At 45.1% G+C, this 24,495-nt stretch overlaps 1 protein-coding gene across 3 annotated transcripts in view; it reads right to left on the bottom strand.

The window, feature by feature from the left end:
• The window catches only part of CNTRL (centriolin), a 579,099-nt gene that overhangs the window by 14,595 nt on the left and 540,009 nt on the right, over nucleotides 1-24,495 (bottom strand). For all 3 annotated transcript variants that reach the window (XM_069241657.1, XM_069241658.1, XM_069241659.1), the window contains 2 exons: nucleotides 19,314-19,376; nucleotides 18,936-19,142 (listed from right to left, as the gene is read on the bottom strand). In XM_069241657.1, the coding sequence (XP_069097758.1) occupies nucleotides 18,936-19,142; nucleotides 19,314-19,376 (270 nt within the window). The remainder of the gene's footprint in view (nucleotides 1-18,935; nucleotides 19,143-19,313; nucleotides 19,377-24,495) is intronic.

The raw sequence follows: 24,495 nt of genomic DNA, 5'->3' as shown, positions 1-24,495 counted from the left end.
CCACCTTCCTGTGCAGGTTTTTGGGGGCCTTTAGAAGACTCTTGACTATTTTTATTTTTGGCTGTCTCACCACCTTTCCCCTGGGGAGGTTTTGTGACCCCTTTCTTTTGGTCACCCCCTGTGGAAGTTTTGGACACCCTAGTCTTGACCCAATGGTCCGCCTTCTTTCCCAATTCTTGGGGAGAAATTGGTCCTAGGTCTACCAGATGCTGATGCAGTTTATCATTGAAACAATTACTTAACAGGTGTTCTTTCACAAATAAATTGTACAGCCCATCATAATTACTTACACCACTGCCTTGAATCCAACCATCTAGTGTTTTTACTGAGTAGTCTACAAAGTCAACCCAGGTCTGGCTCGAGGATTTTTGAGCCCCCCTGAATCTAATCCTATACTCCTCAGTGGAGAATCCAAAGCCCTCAATCAGGGTACCCTTCATGAGGTCATAAGATTCTGCATCTTGTCCAGAGAGTGTGAGGAGTCTATCCCTACACTTTCCTGTGAACATTTCCCAAAGGAGAGCACCCCAGTGAGATTTGTTCACTTTTCTGGTTATACAAGCCCTCTCAAAAGCTGTGAACCATTTGGTGATGTCATCACCATCTTCATATTTAGTTACAATCCCTTTTGGGATTTTCAACATGTCAGGAGAATCTCTGACCCTATTTATGTTGCTGCCACCATTGATGGGTCCTAGGCCCATCTCTTGTCTTTCCCTCTCTATGGCTAGGATCTGTCTTTCCAAAGCCAATCTTTTGGCCATCCTGGCTAACTGGATGTCCTCTTCACTGGAGTTATCCTCAGTGATTTCAGAGGTGTTGGTCTCTCCTGTGAGGGAACCAGCATCTCTGACTATTATTTTTGGAGTCAGGGTTTGAGAGACCCTGTTCTCCCTAGATAGGACTGGTAGGGGGAAATTTTCCTCCAAGTCACTATCCTCTTCCTCTGAGTTGCCACCCTCAGAGGGGTTGGCCTTTTCAAACTCTGCCAAAAGCTCCTGGAGCTGTATTTTGGTAGGTTTGGGGCCCATTGTTATTTTCTTTATTTTACAGAGTGACCTTAGCTCCCTCATCTTAAGATGGAGGTAAGGTGTGGTGTCGAGTTCCACCACAGTCACATCTGTGCTAGACATTTTGCTTCTAAAAGTTGGAATACTTTTTAAGAATCTACAACTGGTTCTAGAATCTAATTCAAACTTTTACAAACTTTTAAACTCTAAAAGAAGTGCTAACCAGGATCTAACACAAGGCCCTAGCAGGTCTTTTAAGAATTTAGAAAACTTTTCAAATTGCAAAAATCAATTTCTAATGACAATTTTGGAATTTGTCGTGTGATCAGGTATTGGCTGAGTAGTCCAGCAAATGCAAAGTCTTGTACCCCACCGCTGATCCACCAATGTAGGAAGTTGGCTCTGTATGTGCTATTTCAAAGTAAGGAATAGCATGCACAGAGTCCAAGGGTTCCCCTTAGAGGTAAAATAGTGGTAAAAAGAGATAATACTAATGCTCTATTTTGTGGTAGTGTGGTCGAGCAGTAGGCTTATCCAAGGAGTAGTGTTAAGCATTTGTTGTACATACACATAGACAATAAATGAGGTACACACACTCAGAGACAAATCCAGCCAATAGGTTTTGTGATAGAAAATGAAAATGTCACTTACCCAGTGTACATCTGTTCGTGGCATCAGTCGCAGTAGATTCGCATGTTCTGCAATAGCTCGCCATCTGGTGTTGGGCCGGAGTGTTACAAGTTGTTTTTCTTCGAAGAAGTCTTTCGAGTCACGGGACCGAGTGACTCCTCCTTTTGTCTCCATTGCGCATGGGCGTCGACTCCATCTTCGATTGTTTTTCCCCGCAGAGGGTGAGGTAGGAGTTGAATTGTAGTAATAGTGCCCATGCAATGGAGTGACTAAGTATGCACCTATTTAAGGTTGAGATGATACATATATAAATAATTGAAGGTAACTTCCAAACTGCTACAGGCTCCCGGGGAGGCGGGTGGGCACATGCGAATCTACTGCGACTGATGCCACGAACAGATGTACACTGGGTAAGTGACATTTTCAGTTCGATGGCATCTGTCGCTGTAGATACGCATGTTCTGCATAGACTAGTAAGCAGTTATTTCCCCAAAAGCGGTGGATCAGCCTGTAGGAGTGGAAGTAGTTTGAAATAATGTCCTTAATACGGCTTGACCTACTGTGGCTTGTTGTGCGGATAACACGTCTACACAGTAGTGCTTGGTGAATGTGTGAGGCGTAGACCATGTGGCTGCCTTACATATTTCTTGCATTGGGATGTTTCCTAGAAAGGCCATGGTAGCACCTTTCTTTCTGGTTGAGTGTGCCCTTGGTGTAATGGGCAGCTGTCGTTTAGCTTTAAGGTAGCAGATTTGGATGCATTTAACTATCCATCTGGCTATACCTTGTTTTGAAATTGGGTTTCCTGCATGAGGTTTTTGAAATGCAATAAAGAGTTGTTTAGTCTTTCTGATGTTCTTTGTTCTGTCAATGTAATACATTAATGCTCTTTTGACATCTAATGTATGTAGTGCCCTTTCAGCTACGGTATCTGGCTGTGGAAAGAACACTGGAAGTTCCACTGTTTGATTTAGATGGAACGGTGAAATAACCTTTGGCAAAAATTTAGGATTGGTCCTTAGGACGACTTTATTTTTGTGTAGTTGTATAAAAGGTTCCTGTATAGTAAACGCCTGAATCTCGCTTACTCTTCTCAGGGAAGTAATGGCGATGAGAAATGCCACCTTCCAGGTTAGGAACTGTATATCGCAGGAGTGCATGGGTTCAAAAGGTGGACCCATAAGTCTAGTTAGGACAACATTTAGGTTCCATGAAGGAACAGGTAGTGTTCTTGGTGGTATAATTCTCCTAAGGCCCTCCATGAATGCTTTAATGACTGGTATTCTATATAGGGAAGTTGAATAGGTAGTCTGCAGGTATGCAGATATTGCTGCAAGGTGAATCTTAATGGAAGAGAAAGCTAGGTTAGATTTTTGTAAGTGAAGCAAGTAACCCACTACATGTTCTGGAGTTGTGTGTAATGGTTGTATTTGATTAATATGGCAGTAGCAAACAAACCTCTTCCATTTACTTGCATATCAGTGCCTGGTGGATGGCCTTCTTGCTTGTTTTATGACTTCCATACATTCTTGGGTAAGTTGTAAGTGCCCGAATTCTAGGATTTCAGGAGCCAGATTGCTAGATTCAGCGATGCTGGATCTGGGTGTCTGATCTTTTGGTTGTGCTGTGTTAACAGATCTGGCCTGTTGGGCAATTTGATGCAGGGTACCACTGATAGGTCTAGCAGCGTTGTGTACCAGGGTTGCCTTGCCCAAGTTGGTGCTATCAATATGAGTTTGAGTTTGCTTTGACTGAGTTTGTTTACCAGGTAAGGAAGGAGAGGGAGATGAGGAAAAGCGTAAGCAAATATCCCTGACCAGTTCATCCATAGGGCATTGCCTTGGGATTGTTTGTGTGGGTACCTGGATGCGAAGTTTTGGCATTTTGCGTTCTCCCTTGTCGCAAACAAGTCTATCTGAGGTGTTCCCCAGAGTTTGAAATAAGTGTTCAGAATTTGGGGGTGAATTTCCCATTCGTGGACCTGTTGGTGATCTCGAGAGAGATTGTCTGCGAGTTGATTTTGTATCCCTGGTATAAACTGTGCAATTAGGCGAATTTGGTTGTGAATTGCCCAATGCCAAATTTTTTGTGCTAGCAGGCTTAACTGCGTGGAGTGCGTCCCTCCCTGCTTGTTTAGATAATACATTGTTGTCATGTTGTCTGTTTTGACGAGAATGTATTTGTGAACTATTATTGGTTGGAAAGCTTTTAGTGCTTGAAAAACTGCTAGAAGTTCTAGGTGATTGATATGCAGTTTTGTTTGGTGTACGTTCCATTGTCCTTGTATGCTGTGTTGATCGAGGTGTGCTCCCCACCCTGTCATGGAAGCATCTGTTGTTATTACGTATTGTGGCACTGGGTCTTGGAAAGGCCGCCCCTTGTTTAAATTTATGTTGTTCCACCACAGAAGCGAGTGGTAAGTTTGGCGGTCTATTAACACCAGATCTAGAAGGTGACCCTGTGCTTGAGACCACTGTGATGCTAGGCATTGTTGTAAGGGCCTCATGTGCAGGCTTGCGTTTGGGACAATGGCTATGCATGATGACATCATGCCTAGGAGTTGTAATACCATCTTTGCCTGTATCTTTTGTGTTGGATACATGCGTTGTATGATGGTGTTGAAATTTTGAATTCTTTGTGGACTTGGAGTGGCTACTCCCTTTGATGTGTCTATTATGGCTCCCAGGTATTGTTGTACCTTGCGTGGCAGAATTTTGGATTTTGTGAAATTGACGGTGAACCCGAGTTTGAAGAGGGTTTGTATGATGTGATTTGTGTGATTTGAGCACTGTATGAACGAATGGGCCTTGATTAGCCAGTCGTCCAAATATGGGAACACATGTATTTGCTGCCTTCTTATGTGTGCAGCGACTACCGCTAGACATTTGGTAAAGACTCTTGGTGCGGTTGTTAATCCGAAAGGCAGTACCTTGAATTGGTAATGTATTCCTTTGAATACAAACCTTAGGTATTTCCTGTGCGATGGGTGTATTGGTATATGGAAATAAGCATCCTTGAGGTCTAAAGTTGCCATGTAGTCGTGTAGTTTTAGCAATGGCAATACTTCTTGTAGTGTGACCATGTGGAAGTGGTCTGATTTGATGAAAGTGTTCACTACTCTGAGGTCTAGGATTGGTCTCAGCGTTTTGTCCTTCTTTGGTATCAGAAAGTACAGTGAGTAAACTCCTGTGTTTATTTGTGTGTTTGGCACTAATTCGATTGCATTCTTTTGCAATAGTGCCTGCACTTCTATCTCCAGGAGATTGGAATGGTGTGTTGTTAAATTTTGTGCTTTTGGTGGTATGTTTGGAGGGAATTGTAGAAATTCTATGCAATAACCATGTTGGATAATTGCTAGAACCCAAGTGTCTGTAGTGATTTCCTCCCATGCTTTGTAATAATGACCTATTCTTCCCCCCACTGGTGTTGTGTGGAGGGGGTGAGTGACATGTGAGTCATTGTTTAGTAGTAGGGGTTTTGGGGCTTTGAAATCTCCCTCTATTTCTAGGGAATTGCCCTCCTCTATATTGTCCCCGAAAACCTCCTCTATACTGTCCCTGGTAAGTGGACGGTGTTGCCTGTGAGGTGCTGGCTTGTGTGCTTTGACCCCGAAACCCCCCTCGAAAGGGCGTTTTACGGAATGTGCTGTAATTCCCTCTGCTCTGCGGGGAGTAGAGTGCGCCCATGGCTTTGGCAGTGTCCGTATCTTTTTTGAGTTTCTCAATCGCTGTGTCCACTTCTGGACCGAACAGTTCTTTTTCATTAAAAGGCATATTGAGAACTGCTTGTTGAATCTCTGGTTTAAATCCAGACGTTCGGAGCCATGCATGCCTTCTGATAGTTACAGATGTATTAATTGTCCGTGCAGCTGTATCTGCAGCGTCCATGGAGGAACGTATCTGGTTGTTGGAGATGGTCTGTCCCTCCTCAACCACTTGTTTTGCCCTATTTTGGAAGTCCTTGGGCAGATGTTCAATGAGATGTTGCATCTCGTCCCAGTGGGCTCTGTCATAGCGCGCAAGTAGTGCCTGGGAGTTCGCGATGCGCCACTGGTTTGCAGCTTGTGCTGCGACTCTCTTACCAGCTGCATCGAACTTGCGGCTTTCTTTATCTGGGGGTGGTGCATCTCCAGATGTGTGAGAGTTGGCCCTTTTCCTAGCTGCTCCTACAACAACAGAGTCTGGTGGCAGCTGTGTAGTGATGAAAACCGGGTCCGTAGGAGGCGGCTTATACTTTTTTTCCACCCTTGGTGTGATTGCCCTACTTTTGACCGGCTCCTTAAATATGTCTTTTGCGTGCCGGAGCATACCAGGGAGCATAGGCAGGCTTTGGTAGGAGCTGTGTGTGGAGGAGAGTGTGTTGAACAGGAAATCATCCTCGACCTGTTCTGAGTGGAGGCTTACGTTATGAAATTGTGCTGCTCTAGCCACCACCTGAGAGTACGCGGTGCTGTCTTCTGGTGGAGATGGCTTTGTAGGGTATGCCTCCGGGCTGTTATCTGACACTGGGGCGTCGTATAGGTCCCATGCGTCCTGATCTTGGTCACCCTGGCTCATGGTGGTGTGAGCTGGGGAGTGAGATGGAGTTTGTGCTGGTGAAACGTTAATCACGGGCGGAGGAGAGGGTGGTGGTGTAACTCTTTTCACCACTTTTGGTTGTGGTGCTTGTTCCGTCTGGAACTCCAACCTTCTCTTTCTCCTAATGGGGGGAAGGGTGCTTATTTTTCCTGTCCCCTGCTGAATGAAGATACGCTTTTGCGTATGGTCCACATCAGTTGCTTGTAGCTCTTCCTCAAACCTATGCTTTTGCATTTGGGAGGTTAGCGGGTGCTCTTCTGTATAAGAGCCTGAAGCTGGGTCGCTTGCAGTTTTTTTCGGCGTCGAAACTTTGTCTGCGTGTTTTTTCGGCTCCGAGGTGACTTTTTTCCTTTTCGGGGCCGAAACCTCTCGGCGTCGATCTGTTTCGGTGCCGCTGTCTCGGCGGCGAGCCGTGTCCACAGCGGCATCTCGGTGTCGAGGCTTGTCTCCAGCACTTTCTCGGTCCCGAGAAGGCTGCGTGCCGGTGTCTCGACCGGAGTCGGACGATCTCGGCACTGTTTGGGCCTTTTTCGGTGCCGACGGTCGGTCACCGAATTTATGGGTTGAGCCATGGCCTGTTGGCAGTGGCGTCCCCTGGGCCTTGTAAATGTTTCTTTGTGTGGTTTTCGACGTCTTACTCACGGTTTGTGTATCGTCGAATCCTTCGGAGTCTGAGTCTTGGATCGAGAAGGTACCTTCTTCTTCCTGTTCCTCGAACTCCCGTTGGGCTGTCGGTGCGGACGCCATTTGAAGTCTTCTGGCTCGACGGTCTCGGAGTGTTTTTCGGGACCGGAACGCACGACAGGCCTCGCAGGTGTCTTCGCTGTGCTCAGGTGACAGGCACAGGTTGCAGACCAAATGTTGGTCTGTGTAGGGGTATTTATTGTGGCATTTGGGGCAGAAGCGGAACGGGGTCCGTTCCATCGGCGTTCTTCAGCACGCGGTCGGGCCGACCAGGCCCCGACGGAGGATCGAAAAACTACCCCGAAGGGCACCGGAGCTCTTCGATCTTCGATGCGGTGTGGAATCTAAGTACGCCGATCCCGAACGCAACAATACCGACGAAAATCTTCCGAAATTAGCTAATTTTCCGTTCCGAAACTCGGAGCGACAGGAACACGTCCGAACCCGATGGCGGAAAAAAAACAATCGAAGATGGAGTCGACGCCCATGCGCAATGGAGACAAAAGGAGGAGTCACTCGGTCCCGTGACTCGAAAGACTTCTTCGAAGAAAAACAACTTGTAACACTCCGGCCCAACACCAGATGGCGAGCTATTGCAGAACATGCGTATCTACAGCGACAGATGCCATCGAACATATCTTTTCTTAGTTTATTTTAAGAACCACAGGTTCAAATTTAACATGTAATATCTTGTTTGAAAGGTATTGCAGGTAAGTACATTAGGAACTTTGAATCATTTCAATTGCATGTATACTTTTCAAGTTATTCACAAATAGCTACTTTAAAAGTGGACACTTAGTGCAATTTTCACAGTTCCTGGGGGAGGTAAGTTTTTGTTAGTTTTACCAGGTAAGTAAGACACTTACAGGGTTCAGTTCTTGGTCCAAGGTAGCCCACCGTTGGGGGTTCAGAGCAACCCCAAAGTCACCACACCAGCAGCTCAGGGCCGGTCAGGTGCAGAGTTCAAAGTGGTGCCCAAAACGCATAGGCTAGAATGGAGAGAAGGGGGTGCCCCGGTTCCGGTCTGCTTGCAGGTAAGTACCCGCGTCTTCGGAGGGCAGACCAGGGGGGTTTTGTAGGGCACCGGGGGGGACAAAAGCCCACACAGAAATTTCACCCTCAGCAGCGCGGGGGCGGCCGGGTGCAGTGTAGAAACAAGCGTCGGGTTTGCAATGTTAGTCTATGAGAGATCAACGGATCTCTTCAGCGCTGCAGGCAGGCAAGGGGGGCTTCCTCGGGGAAACCTCCACTTGGGCAAGGGAGAGGGACTCCTGGGGGTCACTTCTCCAGTGAAAGTCCGGTCCTTCAGGTCCTGGGGGCTGCGGGTGCAGGGTCTTTTCCAGGCGTCGGGACTTAGGTTTCAGAGAGTCGCGGTCAGGGGAAGCCTCGGGATTCCCTCTGCAGGCGGCGCTGTGGGGGGTCAGGGGGGACAGGTTTTGGTACTCACAGTCGGGGAGTAGTCCGGGGGTCCTCCCTGAGGTGTTGGTTCTCCACCAGCCGAGTCGGGGTCGCCGGGTGCAGTGTTGCAAGTCTCACGCTTCTTGCGGGGAGTTGCAGGGTTCTTTAAAGCTGCTTCTGGAAACAAAGTTGCAGTCTTTTTGGAGCAGATCCGCTGTCCTCGGGAGTTTCTGGTCTTTTTCGAAGCAGGGCAGTCCTCAGAGGATTCAGAGGTCGCTGGTCCCTTGGGAGGCGTCGCTGGAGCAGAGTTCTTTGGAAGGCAGGAGACAGGCCGGTGAGTTTCTGGAGCCAAGGCAGTTGTCGTCTTCTGGTCTTGCTCTGCAGGGGTTTTCAGCTAGGCAGTCCTTCTTCTTGTAGTTGCAGGAATCTAATTTTCTAGGGTTCAGGGTAGCCCTTAAATACTAAATTTAAGGGCGTGTTTAGGTCTGGGGGGTTAGTAGCCAATGGCTACTAGCCCTGAGGGTGGGTACACCCTCTTTCTGCCTCCTCCCAAGGGGAGGGGGTCACAATCCTAACCCTATTGGGGGAATCCTCCATCTGCAAGATGGAGGATTTCTAAAAGTTAGAGTCACCTCAGCTCAGGACACCTTAGGGGCTGTCCTGACTGGCCAGTGACTCCTCCTTGTTGCTTTCTTTGTTCCCTCCAGCCTTGCCGCCAAAAGTGGGGGCCGTGGCCGGAGGGGGCGGGCAACTCCACTAAGCCGGAGTGCCCTGCTGGGCTGTGACAAAGGGGTGAGCCTTTGAGGCTCACCGCCAGGTGTTACAGCTCCTGCCTGGGGGAGGTGTTAGCATCTCCACCCAGTGCAGGCTTTGTTACTGGCCTCAGAGTGACAAAGGCACTCTCCCCATGGGGCCAGCAACATGTCTCTAGTGTGGCAGGCTGCTGGAACTAGTCAGCCTACACAGACAGTCGGTTAAGTTTCAGGGGGCACCTCTAAGGTGCCCTCTGGGGTGTATTTTGCAATAAAATCTACACTGGCATCAGTGTGCATTTATTGTGCTGAGAAGTTTGATACCAAACTTCCCAGTTTTCAGTGTAGCCATTATGGTGCTGTGGAGTTCGTGTTTGACACACTCCCAGACCATATACTCTTATGGCTACCCTGCACTTACAATGTCTAAGGTTTTGTTTAGACACTGTAGGGGTACCATGCTCATGCACTGGTACCCTCACCTATGGTATAGTGCACCCTGCCTTAGGGCTGTAAGGCCTGCTAGAGGGGTGTCTTACCTATACTGCATAGGCAGTGAGAGGCTGGCATGGCACCCTGAGGGGAGTGCCATGTCGACTTACTCGTTTTGTCCTCACTAGCAAACACAAGCTGGCAAGCAGTGTGTCTGTGCTGAGTGAGAGGTCTCCAGGGTGGCATAAGACATGCTGCAGCCCTTAGAGACCTTCCTTGGCATCAGGGCCCTTGGTACTAGAAGTACCAGTTACAAGGGACTTATCTGGATGCCAGGGTCTGCCAATTGTGGATACAAAAGTACAGGTTAGGGAAAGAACACTGGTGCTGGGGCCTGGTTAGCAGGCCTCAGCACACTTTCAATTGTAAACATAGCATCAGCAAAGGCAAAAAGTCAGGGGACAACCACGCCAAGGAGGCATTTCATTACACATGGGCACTGAGAAAACAAGATGTACAAAAACAGTGCATGGATAGTGTGCAAGGGCACTGATGAAACAAGATGTACAAGAACAGTGCATAGATAGTGTGCAAGGGCACATATAAAACAACAAGATATACAAGAACAGTGCACGGATAGTGTGCAAGGGCACTCATAAAACAACCTGATATACAAGAACAGTGCATGGATAGTGTGCATGGGCACTCATAAAACAACCTGATATACAAGAACAGTGCATGGATAGTGTGCAAGGGCACTCGTGAAACAACAAGATATACAAGAACAGTGCATGGATAGTGTGCAACGGCACTCGTGAAGCAACAAGATGTACAAGAACAGTGCATAGATAGTGTGCAAGGGCACTCGTGAAACAACAAGATATGCCAGAACATTGTGCAGTGATAGTGTGCAAGGGCACTGATGAAACAAGATATACAAGAACAGTGCATAGATAGTGTGCATGGGCACTGAGAAAACAAGATGTACAAAAACAGTGCATGGATAGTGTGCAAGGGCACTGATGAAACAAGATGTACAAGAACAGTGCATAGATAGTGTGCAAGGGCACATATAAAACAACAAGATATACAAGAACAGTGCACGGATAGTGTGCAAGGGCACTCATAAAACAACCTGATATACAAGAACAGTGCATGGATAGTGTGCATGGGCACTCATAAAACAACCTGATATACAAGAACAGTGCATGGATAGTGTGCAAGGGCACTCGTGAAACAACAAGATATACAAGAACAGTGCATGGATAGTGTGCAACGGCACTCGTGAAGCAACAAGATGTACAAGAACAGTGCATAGATAGTGTGCAAGGGCACTCGTGAAACAACAAGATATACAAGAACATTGTGCAGTGATAGTGTGCAAGGGCACTGATGAAACAAGATATACAAGAACAGTGCATAGATAGTGTGCATGGGCACTGAGAAAACAAGATGTACAAGAACAGTGCATGGATAGTGTGCAAGGGCACTGATGAAACAAGATGTACAAGAACAGTGCATAGATAGTGTGCAAGGGCACACATAAAACAACAAGATATACAAGAACAGTGCACGGAGAGTGTGCAAGGGCACTCATAAAACAACAAGATATACAAGAACAGTGCACGGATAGTGTGCAAGGCCACTGATGAAACAAGGAAACAAGATATACAAGAATAGTGCATGCATAGTGTGCACAGACACTGATGAAACAACAAAATATACAAGAACAGAGCACAGATAGTGTGCAGGACACTGAGGAAACAAGATATACAAGAACAGTGCACGGATGGTGTGCAAGGCCACTCATTAAACAAGATGTACAAGAACAGTGGATAGATAGTGTGCAAGGGCACTGATGAAACAAGAAAACAAGATAAACAAGAATAGTGCATGCATAGTGTGCACAGACACTGATAAAACAACAAAATATGCAAGGACAGAGCACGGAGAGTGTGCAGGACACTGAGGAAACAAGATATACAAGAACAGTGCACGGATGGTGTGCAAGGCCACTCATTAAACAAGATGTACAAGAACAGTGCATAGATAGTGTGCAAGGGCACTGATGAAACAAGAAAACAAGATAAACAAGAATAGTGCATGCATAGTGTGCACAGACACTGATAAAACAACAAAATATGCAAGAACAGAGCACGGAGAGTGTGCAGGACACTGAGGAAACAAGATATACAAGAACAGTGCATGGAGAGTGTCAAGGGAACTGATGAAAAAAGAAAATACCAAAGAACCGTGCATGAATAGTTTGCATAGGCACTAATGAAACAATAATACATACAAGAACGGTGCATGAATAGTTTGCATGGGCACTAATGAAACAAGAATTACAAGCACAGTGTACGGATAAAGTGAAAGTGTCAGCTCTCTATTTATGCACAAGGCTTGCGCCTTACCCTGCAACTGTAAAACCCGTCTGGGAAGCTATGTCTGTTTTAACAACTTCATCCCCCATCCTCTCAGAAGTCACCATTTGGTGGACAGGTCAGGAGGCACATGAAACCGTATCTAAGACTGTCCCTCCTTTCTCTAATTATAAAGCAAAAGAAGGGAAGCACTTGGAACGTAGGGGGTCAAAATACGAAAAGACAGTGGAGGCAGTAGGAGAGAACAGTATAAGAGGGCGAGGCAAGTGGTCCCAGCACACTGTGGATGGAGAACAACTAAAAGATCCTGTAAGCCTAGACGAGAGTCAATGTCCACCCAATCTACGAAGGAGCTAGCTAAAACTTCCTTCAGGAGCAAGTCTCCTAATGGACATTCAGCTAGGAAAGAGGGACAAACATACATAGTGCATGGTGAAATTGAGTCAAATACATATCTGCAGTGCATTCCGAAGAAAAACAAGCATTGGCAAAGCCAATAGGTCTCGCTTATACAAGAGCTATTGGCTTTGGCAATGTGTTTTGCCATGTTGTATACCGGTGTGGCTGCTGTTCAAAATGGCTAAAAGTTAGAGGCGTGGAGGTTCAGAGTGAAGTGGGGCAGTATAGTGTTGTAGAGTGGATTTGTTGCAGTGTCGTATAGTAGGCGGAGTAGAGTGTCGTAGAGTTCAGTGGTTCATTGACAGAAAGTGTTAGAGTGGAGTGGGGTAGAAAAGGGTGGAGTGGGTTGGAGTGCATTGAGGTAGTGGGGTGGATTTGAATGGAGTATAGTGGGGTGCGTTGGAGTAGAGTGGGGGTGTACTGACTGGAGTGGGATGGATTAAAATGGGGTGAGGTGGAATAGGTTGGTTTCGAGTGGGTGGATTAGATTAGATTTGAGTGGGTGATTTGGATTGGAGTGATAGGGCTGGTGTGGACTGGATTGGGGTGGAGTGGAATGGGGTGGAGTGGAATGGGGTGGAGTGGAATGGGGTGGAGTGGATGCACTGGATTGGAGTGGGCTAGAGTGAGGTAGATAGGAATGGAGTGGAATGGATTGTATTGGTGTGGGGTGACCTGGATTGAGTGGGGTGGAATGAACTGGAATGGGGTGGGGTGGACTGGATTGGGGTGAGGTGGAGTGAAGTGGGGTGAATTGGATTGGCAGGGGATTTTTGGAGTGGGGTAGGCTGGATGGATTGGATTGGGACGGGGTGGATTGGACTGGATTGCATTAGGCTGGATTGGAGTGGGGTGGATTAGAGTGGATTGAAATTGGATGGCGTAGAATAGACTAAAGAGGGTAGAATGGACTGGTATGGGTTGGGTTGGATTGGGACGGATTGGAGTGGGTAGATTGAGTAGGTTGGATTGGATTGGCGTGGGATGAACTGGATTGGCGTGGGGTGGATTGGGATAGGTTGGATTGGGATAGGTTGGAGTAAGGTGGTTTGGAGTGGGGTGAACTGGATTGGCGCGGGGTGAACTGGTTTGGTGTGGGGTGAATTAGAGAGGGGTGGATCGGATTGGGGTGGATCAGATTGGGGTGGATCAGATTGGAGTGAGGTGGACTGGACTGAGTGGGGTGGACTGAACTGAGTGGGGTGGACTGGACTGAGTGGGGTGGACTGGGTTGGGTGGGGTGGATTGGGTTGGGTGGGGTGGATTGGGGTTGTTTGGACTGGATTTGGGAGGATTGGAGTGGGGTGGATTGGACTGAGTGGGTTATATTGGAGTGGAGAGGGGTGTATTGGATCGATTGGGGTGGATTGGACTGGAATAGGGTGGATTAATGTGGAATGGAATGGGGTGGTTTAAAGTGCATTGTACTGGTGTGGGACGGATTGGGGTGGTGCAGGTAGATTGGATTGGAGTGAGGTGGATAAGGTAGTGGTCGAACTGATTGGATAGGGGTGGATTGGAGTGGGGTGGAACTGAAATGACTGGGTTGGAGTAGGGTGGATCAGATTGGAGTGGGGTGGATTGGATTGGAGTGGGGTGGATTGGACTGGGGTGAGGTGGACTGTATTTGACTGGGGCGAATTGGAGAGAGGCAGGTTGTTTTGGACTGGGGTGGGTTGTTTGGGATTGAATTGAGGAAGGTTTGATTGAGTCAGGTTGGAATGGGGCAGATTGTTTTAGATTAAAGTGGAGCAGACTAAAGTGGGGCAGACTGGAGTGGGGCAAATTGAAATGGATTGGAGTGGGGCAAACTGTTATGGATTGGAGTGGTGCAGACTGGAGTGGGGTGAATTGGAGTGGGGCAGATTTTATGGGGGAGGGGTGGACTGGATTGGAGTAGGGTGGATTGGGTCAGTGTGTGGTAGATTGGATCGAAATTGGGTGGATTGGATTGGGGTGAATTGAGATGGAGAGGGGTTGATTAGATTGGAGTGAGGCGTATTGGAGTGAGGTTGATTGTTTTGAATTAGAGTGGGGTTTATTGGAGTGGGACAGATTGTTTTGAATTAGAGTGGGGTGTATTGGTGTGGGGCAGATTGCTTTAGAGTAGAGTGGGGTGGATTTGAGTGGGACAGAATAATTTGGATTCAAGTGGGGCAGACTAGAGTGGGTGATTTGGAGTGGGGCAGATTGTTTAGGATTTGAGTGGGGCAAACTGTTTTGGATTGTAGTGGCCCATACTGACTTGGACTAGAGTGCAGAAAACTGCAGTGGAATTGGGGCAGAATGGAGTGGGGCAGATTATTTTGGATTGGAGTGGAGTAGACTGTAGTGGGCAGATTTTTTTGGATTGGAGCAGATTGTTTTGGGTTAAAGTGGGCAGATTGGGGCTGGAGTGGTGTTTATTATTTCAGACTGCAGGGGAGGACATTTGAGTGGGGTAGATTGTTTTGGATTGGAGTGGGGTGAATTGGTGTGAGGCAGACTGGAGTGGTGCAGATTAGAGTGGAATGGATTGGATTGGGGTGAATGGTTTGGGCTGGTGTGAGGTGTGATGAGCTGGATTGGCATGGATTGTAGTGGGACGGATTGAGGTGGGATGGACTGGGGTGTACTGCACGCATTCTGTGTTAAAGCATCATTTCAGAAATTACACACAAGAAAGAAACAATGTTGTTTTGCAATATTTAGAACAAGATAAGAGTCATATTTTGTGAATGGGGCCCAGGAGCAAAAACAAAAGAAAACATGAGTGCAAAGTGAGAATAGAGGTCTTGGCAAAATAAAAGAAAGTTAGCTATAGAAAAAACTTTAAGATTTTTTTTGCCCTGTTGGGCACGTTTTTGCCAGTCAGAAACCTTCTGTTTGCAGGTCACTAGAAGTTAAAAAGAACAAAATAGTACTTCAATCACATCGGAAGCAGAGGATGGGCATTGATTAAGTTGAATCAATCAGTGCTTGGTCTCTGCTCCATAGAGGGGAATGGGAATGGTGCTTGACCTCCACTGTAGAATTACAAGTCTGTAAAGAGTGCCATGCAAGCCAACAATTGACCAGTAACAGGCGGGCCTACAAGCCCTTTTCTGTGTCACAGTTTGACTCTCGCTCCAAGGCAAGACTGCTAGTTTAGGGATGACAGCACTTTTATTTGTAGGCAACTGAGTCACTTCTACAACAAGTTGCAACTGTCGGCCCAACCCTCCCGACTCACAAGCAATACCTCACCCAAAATCCAAACAGTAAAAGGTGATTTCTGGCAACCTTAATCATGGACTCTGGATTGTGACATCTCAGGGGAGTCTTGGTGTAACAGAAGTTAACCATTTCTCATGTTAGCAAGAAGTCTCAGTCACACACAGGCAATGAAGGAGATGCAGGAAAGTTTTCAATAGGTTTATTGAAAAGACTGCAATCTACAGTAAAATGCATGAGCTGCAATGATTAGGATAATGAACTATAAAAGTAGCATAACTGTGAAGATGAGTCGTGAATACAGAGACCCCCCACTATCTTGCAATAAACATGAAATGTAAAATCCCTAGCATAGAAAACCTACTCTCTAACCTAATGAGAGCTAGGTATGATAAACTGAATCTGCCAGTCCCATGTCAATGAGAAACGCCCACCAACCCTTGTTACCTTGGAATGAGGTCTCTAGTTCAGACTCCGTGGTGACACGAAGGCTGAGTCCTGCAGTGAGGTGATGTGCAGCGTAGATGGCATCTGGAAGGAATCCCTATGATAACCTTGTTTGTGTGAGTTTTTTTTATACAGATCTTGTAGGACTCCTGACAAAGATATGTTCCCAAACAATTGATAAGGAGGCAGACTTGTGCAGGCGATTATGTAAACAATCCCCAACAAGTGTACATTATGTTCCTGTCACACGTAAGTGGGAAAGGGACATGACATGAATACCTACGTACGTCACTGGATTATGATGCTGAAAGTGACGTCTTCACAGAGTGGCACTGATAATGGAAATCAAAACATTTCTCGAACTGTAAACAATAGCAGCCATCTTAAAATAAAAAATAAAATAAATGGACTAAGACAGAGCAAGTTAAGTAGGTTAGAAGTCACTAGGTGACGGGGGCACATGCCTGCAAGCCAAAAGGCTAAGCACACCTCCTGAGTTCCAATAAAAGCGGAATTGGATTCACTACATCTGTACACAACAGAGACTCACAAGTGAGTCACATCTCGATCCTAAAAAATAATGGTTTCTTGCTTTTTACCTAAACATCATGAAAATATTAGGAGTACAAGAGGATTTATGACTTCATGCCTAGGGAAATCGGTAGTATTGCCAGAAAAGGGTGTATTCTTAAGGGAGAAATGGCGCACCAAGTATTTAAATTATATTAGTTCAACACCTAAATCCACAACAGTGCACTACAGTGGGGAATACACCCTCAAACCCCTACATTGATTGGACTAGTCAATCAATTAAACCTACAACAATACTGAGGCACTCGTTGATCTAGTATCAACTATCAGCAATACTTACAGCGGTTTCTTCAAAATTAAGTTCTGTGCAATAGTTCATCATTAGTAAAATCAAAGAAAGGCGATGGCAGTAACATTTCAAACCTTGAAATCCTAACATAAGATTTTGTTTCTGTCTGAGTTTCTTTTCACGTACCCCCTCACAGCAAAAATCTTTAGAACCAAAATAAATATAATATTCCAATATTTTTATTACTACTAATTCGTATCAAATGTTCTCCCATGAGTTTCCGTGTCTTTCCACACTCCTCAGCAATCAAATTGTAAGTCCATTTCTTATGCCTAATAAACCGAAGAATAGTTCCATATTGGCTTCCTAGTCCATTATTGTTGATTATTAATTAATCGTCCATCCTTCTCATAGATTAATCATTAATGAATTGTCCATCCTTCTCATAACGACCTCACAGCCAACACGTGTTTCGTCACTTGACTTCTTCAGTGCTGAGATTTAGTTGCTTCATAACATATAAACCTTCCTCAGATAGACAATGTATCTTACAACTCAATATTGAAGAAACTGCTGTAAGTATTGCTGATAATTGATACTAGATCAACGAGTGCCTCAGTATTGTTGTAGGAAATCGGTAGTAGTTGGGGGTTTATGAAGGGTGACCAGGCGTCCTGAGTTTACCAGGACCGTCCCTGTTTTTTTTTTAGCATCTGTTTGGACACATTTTAAGAAGTTAACACAGGTCCTGGTTTCCAGAGATTTTGCTGAACCCAAAAAGAGACAAGTTCTCACATGCAGGATTAGTTAGTAGCCCCTGGAACAAGCAATGTATTTGACATATATATTTGTAAAGGTTTAAATTAATTAGCCCCATTAATTATACTTATTGCTTTGTTGTATGTGTTTTCTATATTGGTTATGTCATTTTGTGCCCCTTGGTCGATACAAATTTGGAGTCTTGCGTCTGTGTTTGTGGGCTGAAAAGAGGAAGTACTGGTCTTAAGTAAACCTGACCTGTGGTCCTCTTCTTGGCAACCTAGTTCCTTTGGCACACCTCCCACTCCAGCTGAATCAGCTTGAGTAATTTTTCATTCTAGTCTATCTTCCAGAATTCATATTTCAAAATACACATCAACTTGGTATTTTATGCTGAAAGTACAAAAAAAAAAAAAACACCTCACTCCCCTGATTTTCGATCAGTCCTTAATATTAACTAGAATAGACCTTTGCAATTCATTCCTTAATATTAACTAGACTAGACCTTTGCAGTGCCTTATGTAAAGGCTTTCCTTCTTTGCTGATCCACATAAGCTTGAACTTATACAGAATGCCACAGTAGGTTTGATTTATAATGTGCCTAAATTTGCACAAGTACCAGGGCTACTTACTTTCCTACACTGGTTATCAATTTCTAAATGAATCACCTTGTATCTATTACAAGGCTTTTTTCCACATTCAATCTAATACCAACATGATCACTTTGCTTTTTACAAACCTATCTGCAATCTCAGGCCTTCCCACACTTTGCTATTAACCATCCCCAATTTCAAAAACTCTTGGTCTGGTAGTTACAGTTCCTATGTAGACCAGTCTCCCTTTTAAACTGCAATTATTTAAAAACTGTCTTTTTTCTTTATAATTGCAGTTCAACTTCGGGTATTTGTGTGCTTTATAAATAAAATAATTTAAAATATCAGATTGCTAGTTATTGTCCACCTTTGACCGTTTTGATCCCCTTCTAAACACACCTACCCAAGATGGAGACTGACAGGTAACAGCATACATACTGTTAGGCTGCAGTAATACCTGGAAGAAACAGGACTATAGCCAAATTGCCTTAAAAGCTTTCACTTGTTCCCTGAGGGAGACAGGAAATGTGCATCACTCAAAAACCTTTATGGAGCAAGGTCACAATATGCGCGCAGAAGTGGACCAGACACTACCTCTGACCAGAAAGCCATTTAGCTGAAACACATGTCACCTGCCAATCAAAGTTCAAAACACCAATAAGGAGGAAGATGCAGGGCTCAGTGCTCTGAATGCTTTTCCATTAGCCATAACACCGTACCTGATCTATTTTCTGCTTCAAGAAACTATGGAAAATGAAACGTTCAGACCAACACATGGTGGAAAACCAAGGGCCTGATTTGCTACACCTTTACTGAATACAAACAGTGTGATTATAAATTAGTTCAATGATAACCCACCTGGCTCGCCATGTCACCGTCTTCTTGTCCCATAGAGAGCATTCCACTGGAATTTTGGGATTGAAACAGTAACTCAGCAGAGGTGTTGCTCACCAGTTCATCCAGTGCATCTACCTTTTTTCTCAAACTGTGTAGGTTTCCTTCGGTTTGCAGTCTCCCTTTACTCAGTACATCTGCTTGCTTGGACATACAGTTCCGGAGCTGAACCTAGGCAGATGATGCAACATATTAGTACAGATGTCACAAACATTGAACATTTTCTTGCCTCATGAACCGGAGACAAACCTTTCCTAAACTTAATAAACAGTCAATACAATGAAGCACTACACTTCCAAGAAGCTTGGCTTCAATACGATGCATTATTTATAAGCGTACAACCTTGAGCCTGTCTTCATGCTGGCGCAGTTTCTCTCGGAGTGCTTCTCCGCGCCAATGTTCATCCTGCGGAAAGCAGTACAAGTTCAAAACAGTTTTCAGTCTCACGATATGGGTTCTGTACTATGTTAATTGGTTTATGAATGACAACTACCACAACTATGGCCTTCTAAGCACTTGGTCATAAAGATATAAGCATAAATAAAAAATATACAATTTAATGACAATACAACACTTTAAAACAAGCAAATGTCCTCATGGAGCACTGGCATGCTCTACTAGACAGCAACAAAGTTGTGAAAGGAACAATGACACCACAAACACAATAAAGTGAGCCACAGCAGTAAATGCCCACAGCAACACTTTATCAACAGCAAAGTAAAATAGGACCACACTTTTATAATCAAGACCAGGCTGTGGGAGGCACTTACTGCTATGATGACAAGCTTTCATGCTCACTTAGGGAACTGTAAGGGACTGTTGCCTCTGTGTACTTTAGATAATTTAAGAAGGACTATGTGCTAAGAAAATCACTGTGGGCTGTGGCATGCGGGAAATGTTTAGTGTTTGAAGGATGTGCACAATTATTCCAGTCAATCTTTTATTTGGCTGTACAGCCATAAAAGCATATATACAAAACATCACATCAAAACATAAAATAGAGATAAATAGCAATCAATCACTTAGAGATAAAATCCATAAAACGGAACTTTAAGCGTTTCCAATTCATTAATTTGTACAACTGGTCAAAGTTCATGACAGGCCTACAAAGAACACGACTAGTGTCCTTGCTCACGGATGTTAGGATTGTTAGCGATGATGGAATGCGCTGTACAGCGTCCACTGCACATCGCTAGCCTACTTTCCTAGTGGGATACTCCATTTCTAACTCTCCCCGGTCATCAGAAACAGAGAGACTACAAATACATTAAATTGTCTTGTGCCAGTTGTCATAATTCTTAATGCCTCTCTGTGCTCCCTAACACCCAATTTACGAAACAGTGTCAGTATCCATTTCTTCCTACTGTTGCTATAAGCTGGACAAAAGGTATGACATGCTCAAGCGTTTCTTTGGTCTCTTTACAAGAGGGGCACAGTCACGTCACCACCTCGGAGACATGAAACCAATCAGCAGTAAAGGACTGGAGCAGCAGCGTCCTGTAGTGAAATTTTATATAAGGCCTCTTGGCCACCACAGGTTCACTCTCGTTCAGGAAGGATTGTTCCACAAAGTGGCCCTTCAGTGCAAGAAACGCCTCCTTCAGGGTACCTAGATTAGACTGCACAAGCATTATTCCCATTGTAAGCTGCCAATAATGAGACCTGATGGATAACTTAGCGGTCACACTGGCCCGCCCCGGAGTGTCCCATGAACACTCGTTCCTAATCTTTTCAGGGGTCATGTTACATACCTAATCCAGGGTACAGTACATGGACCAGGAGTGCATAGAATTTCTACTAGAGTCTGTCGGTAGGAGCACAGTTCAGGAGTGGCCCAAATGTTTCTCCAATATAGAATGGGCCTCACTCCTGCCCTGTCGGAGGTTGATCTGAGCCCCAGATCTAGTCTGAGATCGAGCGAGGGTATGCTGATAGGAAGACCAGTCAGTAGTCGCATAAAGTGGTTCTCAACTGACACCTGGGCAGACGCATCCCTACGGCCCCACAGCTCTGCACCATAAAGGGCTGCTCTTAAGGCCTGATTATTGTAAATTTGAATTGCTGGGGATATAGGACGAAATTGGGTTCCTTGATGCATTTCGATTCCCCTTGGTAATTATCCAATTTTGAGCCTACGCCGAGCTATATGGGTGTACCATTCAAACTGTTCAGTTAGGGTGATCCCTAGGTATTCAATAGTATGCAAACTCGTTCCAAAGGGATCCCTTCTAACGTGGGATTAAGTTTAGTGGAACGACAAGGGATGAGAACCATTTACTTAGTTTTTCCCACGTTATTATCCAGGCCCTCTGTTCGCAGAAGCTTTCGAATCGATCTAACAATTTTCGAAGCCCCATAGGTGTTTTAGAGAGCAATACAGTATCATCTGCAAACAGAAGGGCAGGAACCCTAGCATTTGCCAAACTTGGTGCACCATTCTCACACTGTTCAAGATGTGCAGCTAAGTCATTAATAAACAATGCAGGGGTGATGACAAAACCCTGTATTACCCCTCTGTTCATAGAAAATGGATCAGACAGTTCGCCCATGTGTCTGCATAGTTATTATCGTGCAGTCTGACAAAGATATCCAATAAGTACTTAGAGACACCCAGCTCGGCTAGTAACTTCACAAGAGAGGATCTTGCCACTGGATCAAACACAGACCGCAAGTCTACGAACACCACAAAGGTGGCCACCACATAAGGAGACTGTTTTCAAAATAATAGCTGGAGTCAATAGTATCGGTTCGGTCACGAAAACCAGCTTACAGAAGGGTTACAATCTCATTTGAGAGTAGCCATTCCTGTATCCTACCCAGGAACACCCTATTAAACAACTTTTGGGAGCTATCTGGAAGACTTATAGGGTCTGTGATTGGCCTGAAGTGCTCTAGAACCCTTTTTAAAAATAGGGCTATTTCTCCCCCAGCCCAGGTCAGGGGGATGGGCGCCCCTTTGATAACGGCAAGAAACATGTCTTCAAACTTCCTACAATCTAAATAGGATCATCTTACAAAGCATGGTGCTCTAATAAGAACATCCTGCTGATCTATAACAAAACAATGAGCATTACAATGACGACCACCTCGGTTTGCCAAAACGTTTGTTGAAAAGTAGAAATAAATACTCCATTAACTCATTCTCTAAGACTTCCTGGAACAGAACAGAGGTCCTTGACTGTTGTCACAAACAGTTCCACTAAACAACCTTTTCTAAAGCTCTAGCCTATGACATCCCTTTCAAGCTAAACCCAGTCATCATCCTTGCAGTTATGAATATCAGCTACAGAGAGGCCATGAATGAGAATTGTCAGGCAGCTCAGGAATTGCAAACATTTTTAACAGAAACACCCGTCTTTAACCACATTAAAGAATTAATATAAAGGAATGAATGCTAAGTAAAGATGCTGACTCCTGTGATACCATATTACCCACTGATGGACTGTCTATGGAAGTATTTGCTTGTTCACGGGCATGAATGATGATGGTCTGCATACTCCCTTTCCAGGTCATTCACTGGAGAATGGAGAGCCGAGGGAGGTATGAAGGGCTCCCAATGCTGATATTAGACAGTATGGAGCACCTAATAATTGTAACTCATCCAAAATTGGACTTGTAGAGCAAACTTCGAACTAGGTGATTAAGGCTGATAATCACTGGGTATCACGGTAGCATGAAAAGGAATTCCTGGCCAGGAAATTATATAGTTTTTTAAATTCTCCATTACTCTAGAGAAAAGATGAATAAGTGACTTACCTTTGGTAATGCTCTCTCCATATGGTACTGTACATAACCGCAGATTCTCACCTTTTGAATATCTTTACTCATAGTTAGCTAATTGACACCTGGTGAGCTTGCCAGCCCTGGGGCTGATCAGCTGATTTGCCCTAATAGATGTTAGCCAAAATGGAGATTCCCCTGGCACAAGGTCCAAGGCTCCACATTGCCCTGCTTGTTGCAGTATCACATGGTGGTCGTGGTTTCCATTAGGATTTCCACAAGCCGCTCCTTGATGGATCAGAAAAAGGCTTTCAGAGCCAACTGAACAGCACAAAGCTCCCGAATATTAAGGTGAAGCTTTTACTCCACCTGGGAGCAGAGATCCTGACTCAGTGAGGGTGCATCTGCTTCTACTGTGAGTTGTGGAAGTGGGAGGGAGAATGGCCTCTTGACCGGCAAGTTGGCATACACCTGCCACCATAGCAAGTACGAGGCTACCGCCTTAGCCCCACAGATGCTGTCAGACAGGCAGCCCTAGTGTGCCCTCTCAAAGTGGAGGGTCCCTTGCAATGTCTGCATGTGCCAGACGTGATCAGGAAGATGCATGAGGCCAGGAGTCCAAGAAGCCTCAGAACCACCTGCGTCGGAACTCAGTTTTGAGGCCAAAACATTGGGTTCATATCCTGACTTGTTGCAAGGCATACAAGCAGTGGATGCTGCTGTGTGCAGGATGGTCCCTATGAAGGGAATCTTCTGTACAGGCATCAGATAGGACTTTGGTTCGCTGCTGGAAAAGACCAGAAAAAAACTATGGGCAATAGTCATCTGTAGGCGGCCTGCAACTAACTACAGCAAACCCGCCTTTGGCAGCGAGTTACCCATGTACAGACACTGATTATCCCAACCTGCTAAGATGGGCCAAGACTACCGCCACTGACATTAGCAAACGCCCGACAGGTGGAAATGTTCCAACCTCACTACGAACTAAAATCAGCTTTATTACAGTACGCATCTTGAAGGACCAAGGATACAATATCGTTTTTTGTTACCAGGGCTGAAAGAAACTGGAACAGATTAAGCATCTTGAATTTATCTTTATGAAAGGCGGCGTTCATGGCCGAAGTTTACATCAGTCCGAGCCCTCCATATTTCTTTGTTACCTGTGTTGTCGGCCAGATCAGTGCTACTATAGTCTGCAGGGAGCTTTATAAATTGCAGCAATCCAAATCTGCAGTACAGATATTTTTGAGGTGAATGTAGACTTCTTGTTCACATTCAGATATCCTGGTTCACTCACACATTTTGAATGTTTGACAGATTTTTTAAATTACCCACAGATCTTCAATTTTGTATGAAAACCTGTCTGTTTACTTTTTGGTTGTTCTGTGCCCTCAGACGTGAAGCATGATTGACAAATTAAGAGACCCTAGCAGAGTTCAAAACTATGTTGAAATCTTATTAACACCCAAATGTTCATTATACAGATTAGGGAGTAGAATGGTCAGTGATTAATCTGTGGTTAGAGTATCCACCAGAAAGAGGACTACCAAAGTTAAGCCAATTTTCTTTAGATTGATACTTCTAACCAAAGCTTCCTCAACTTCTTAATCAATACTAAAGCAACACCCCCTCCATGGAGGTGGGTCTGAGGAGTGGACGTTACACCAGGAAATCCAGGACAGAGTGTGTAAAATGATCGGGTGGACTTGTGTAAGAGCATGGATGAATGTGGAAGTGGCTATCAAGCAAGTACCGGCTAAATCTAGGAAAGAGATGAAAGAATGCACAAGCCTTAAGCACCAGT

Source organism: Pleurodeles waltl, chromosome 6 (assembly GCF_031143425.1).
Source record: "Pleurodeles waltl isolate 20211129_DDA chromosome 6, aPleWal1.hap1.20221129, whole genome shotgun sequence".
Taxonomy (NCBI): Eukaryota; Metazoa; Chordata; class Amphibia; order Caudata; family Salamandridae; genus Pleurodeles; species Pleurodeles waltl.
This window is presented reverse-complemented; position numbering and strand designations above follow the sequence as displayed.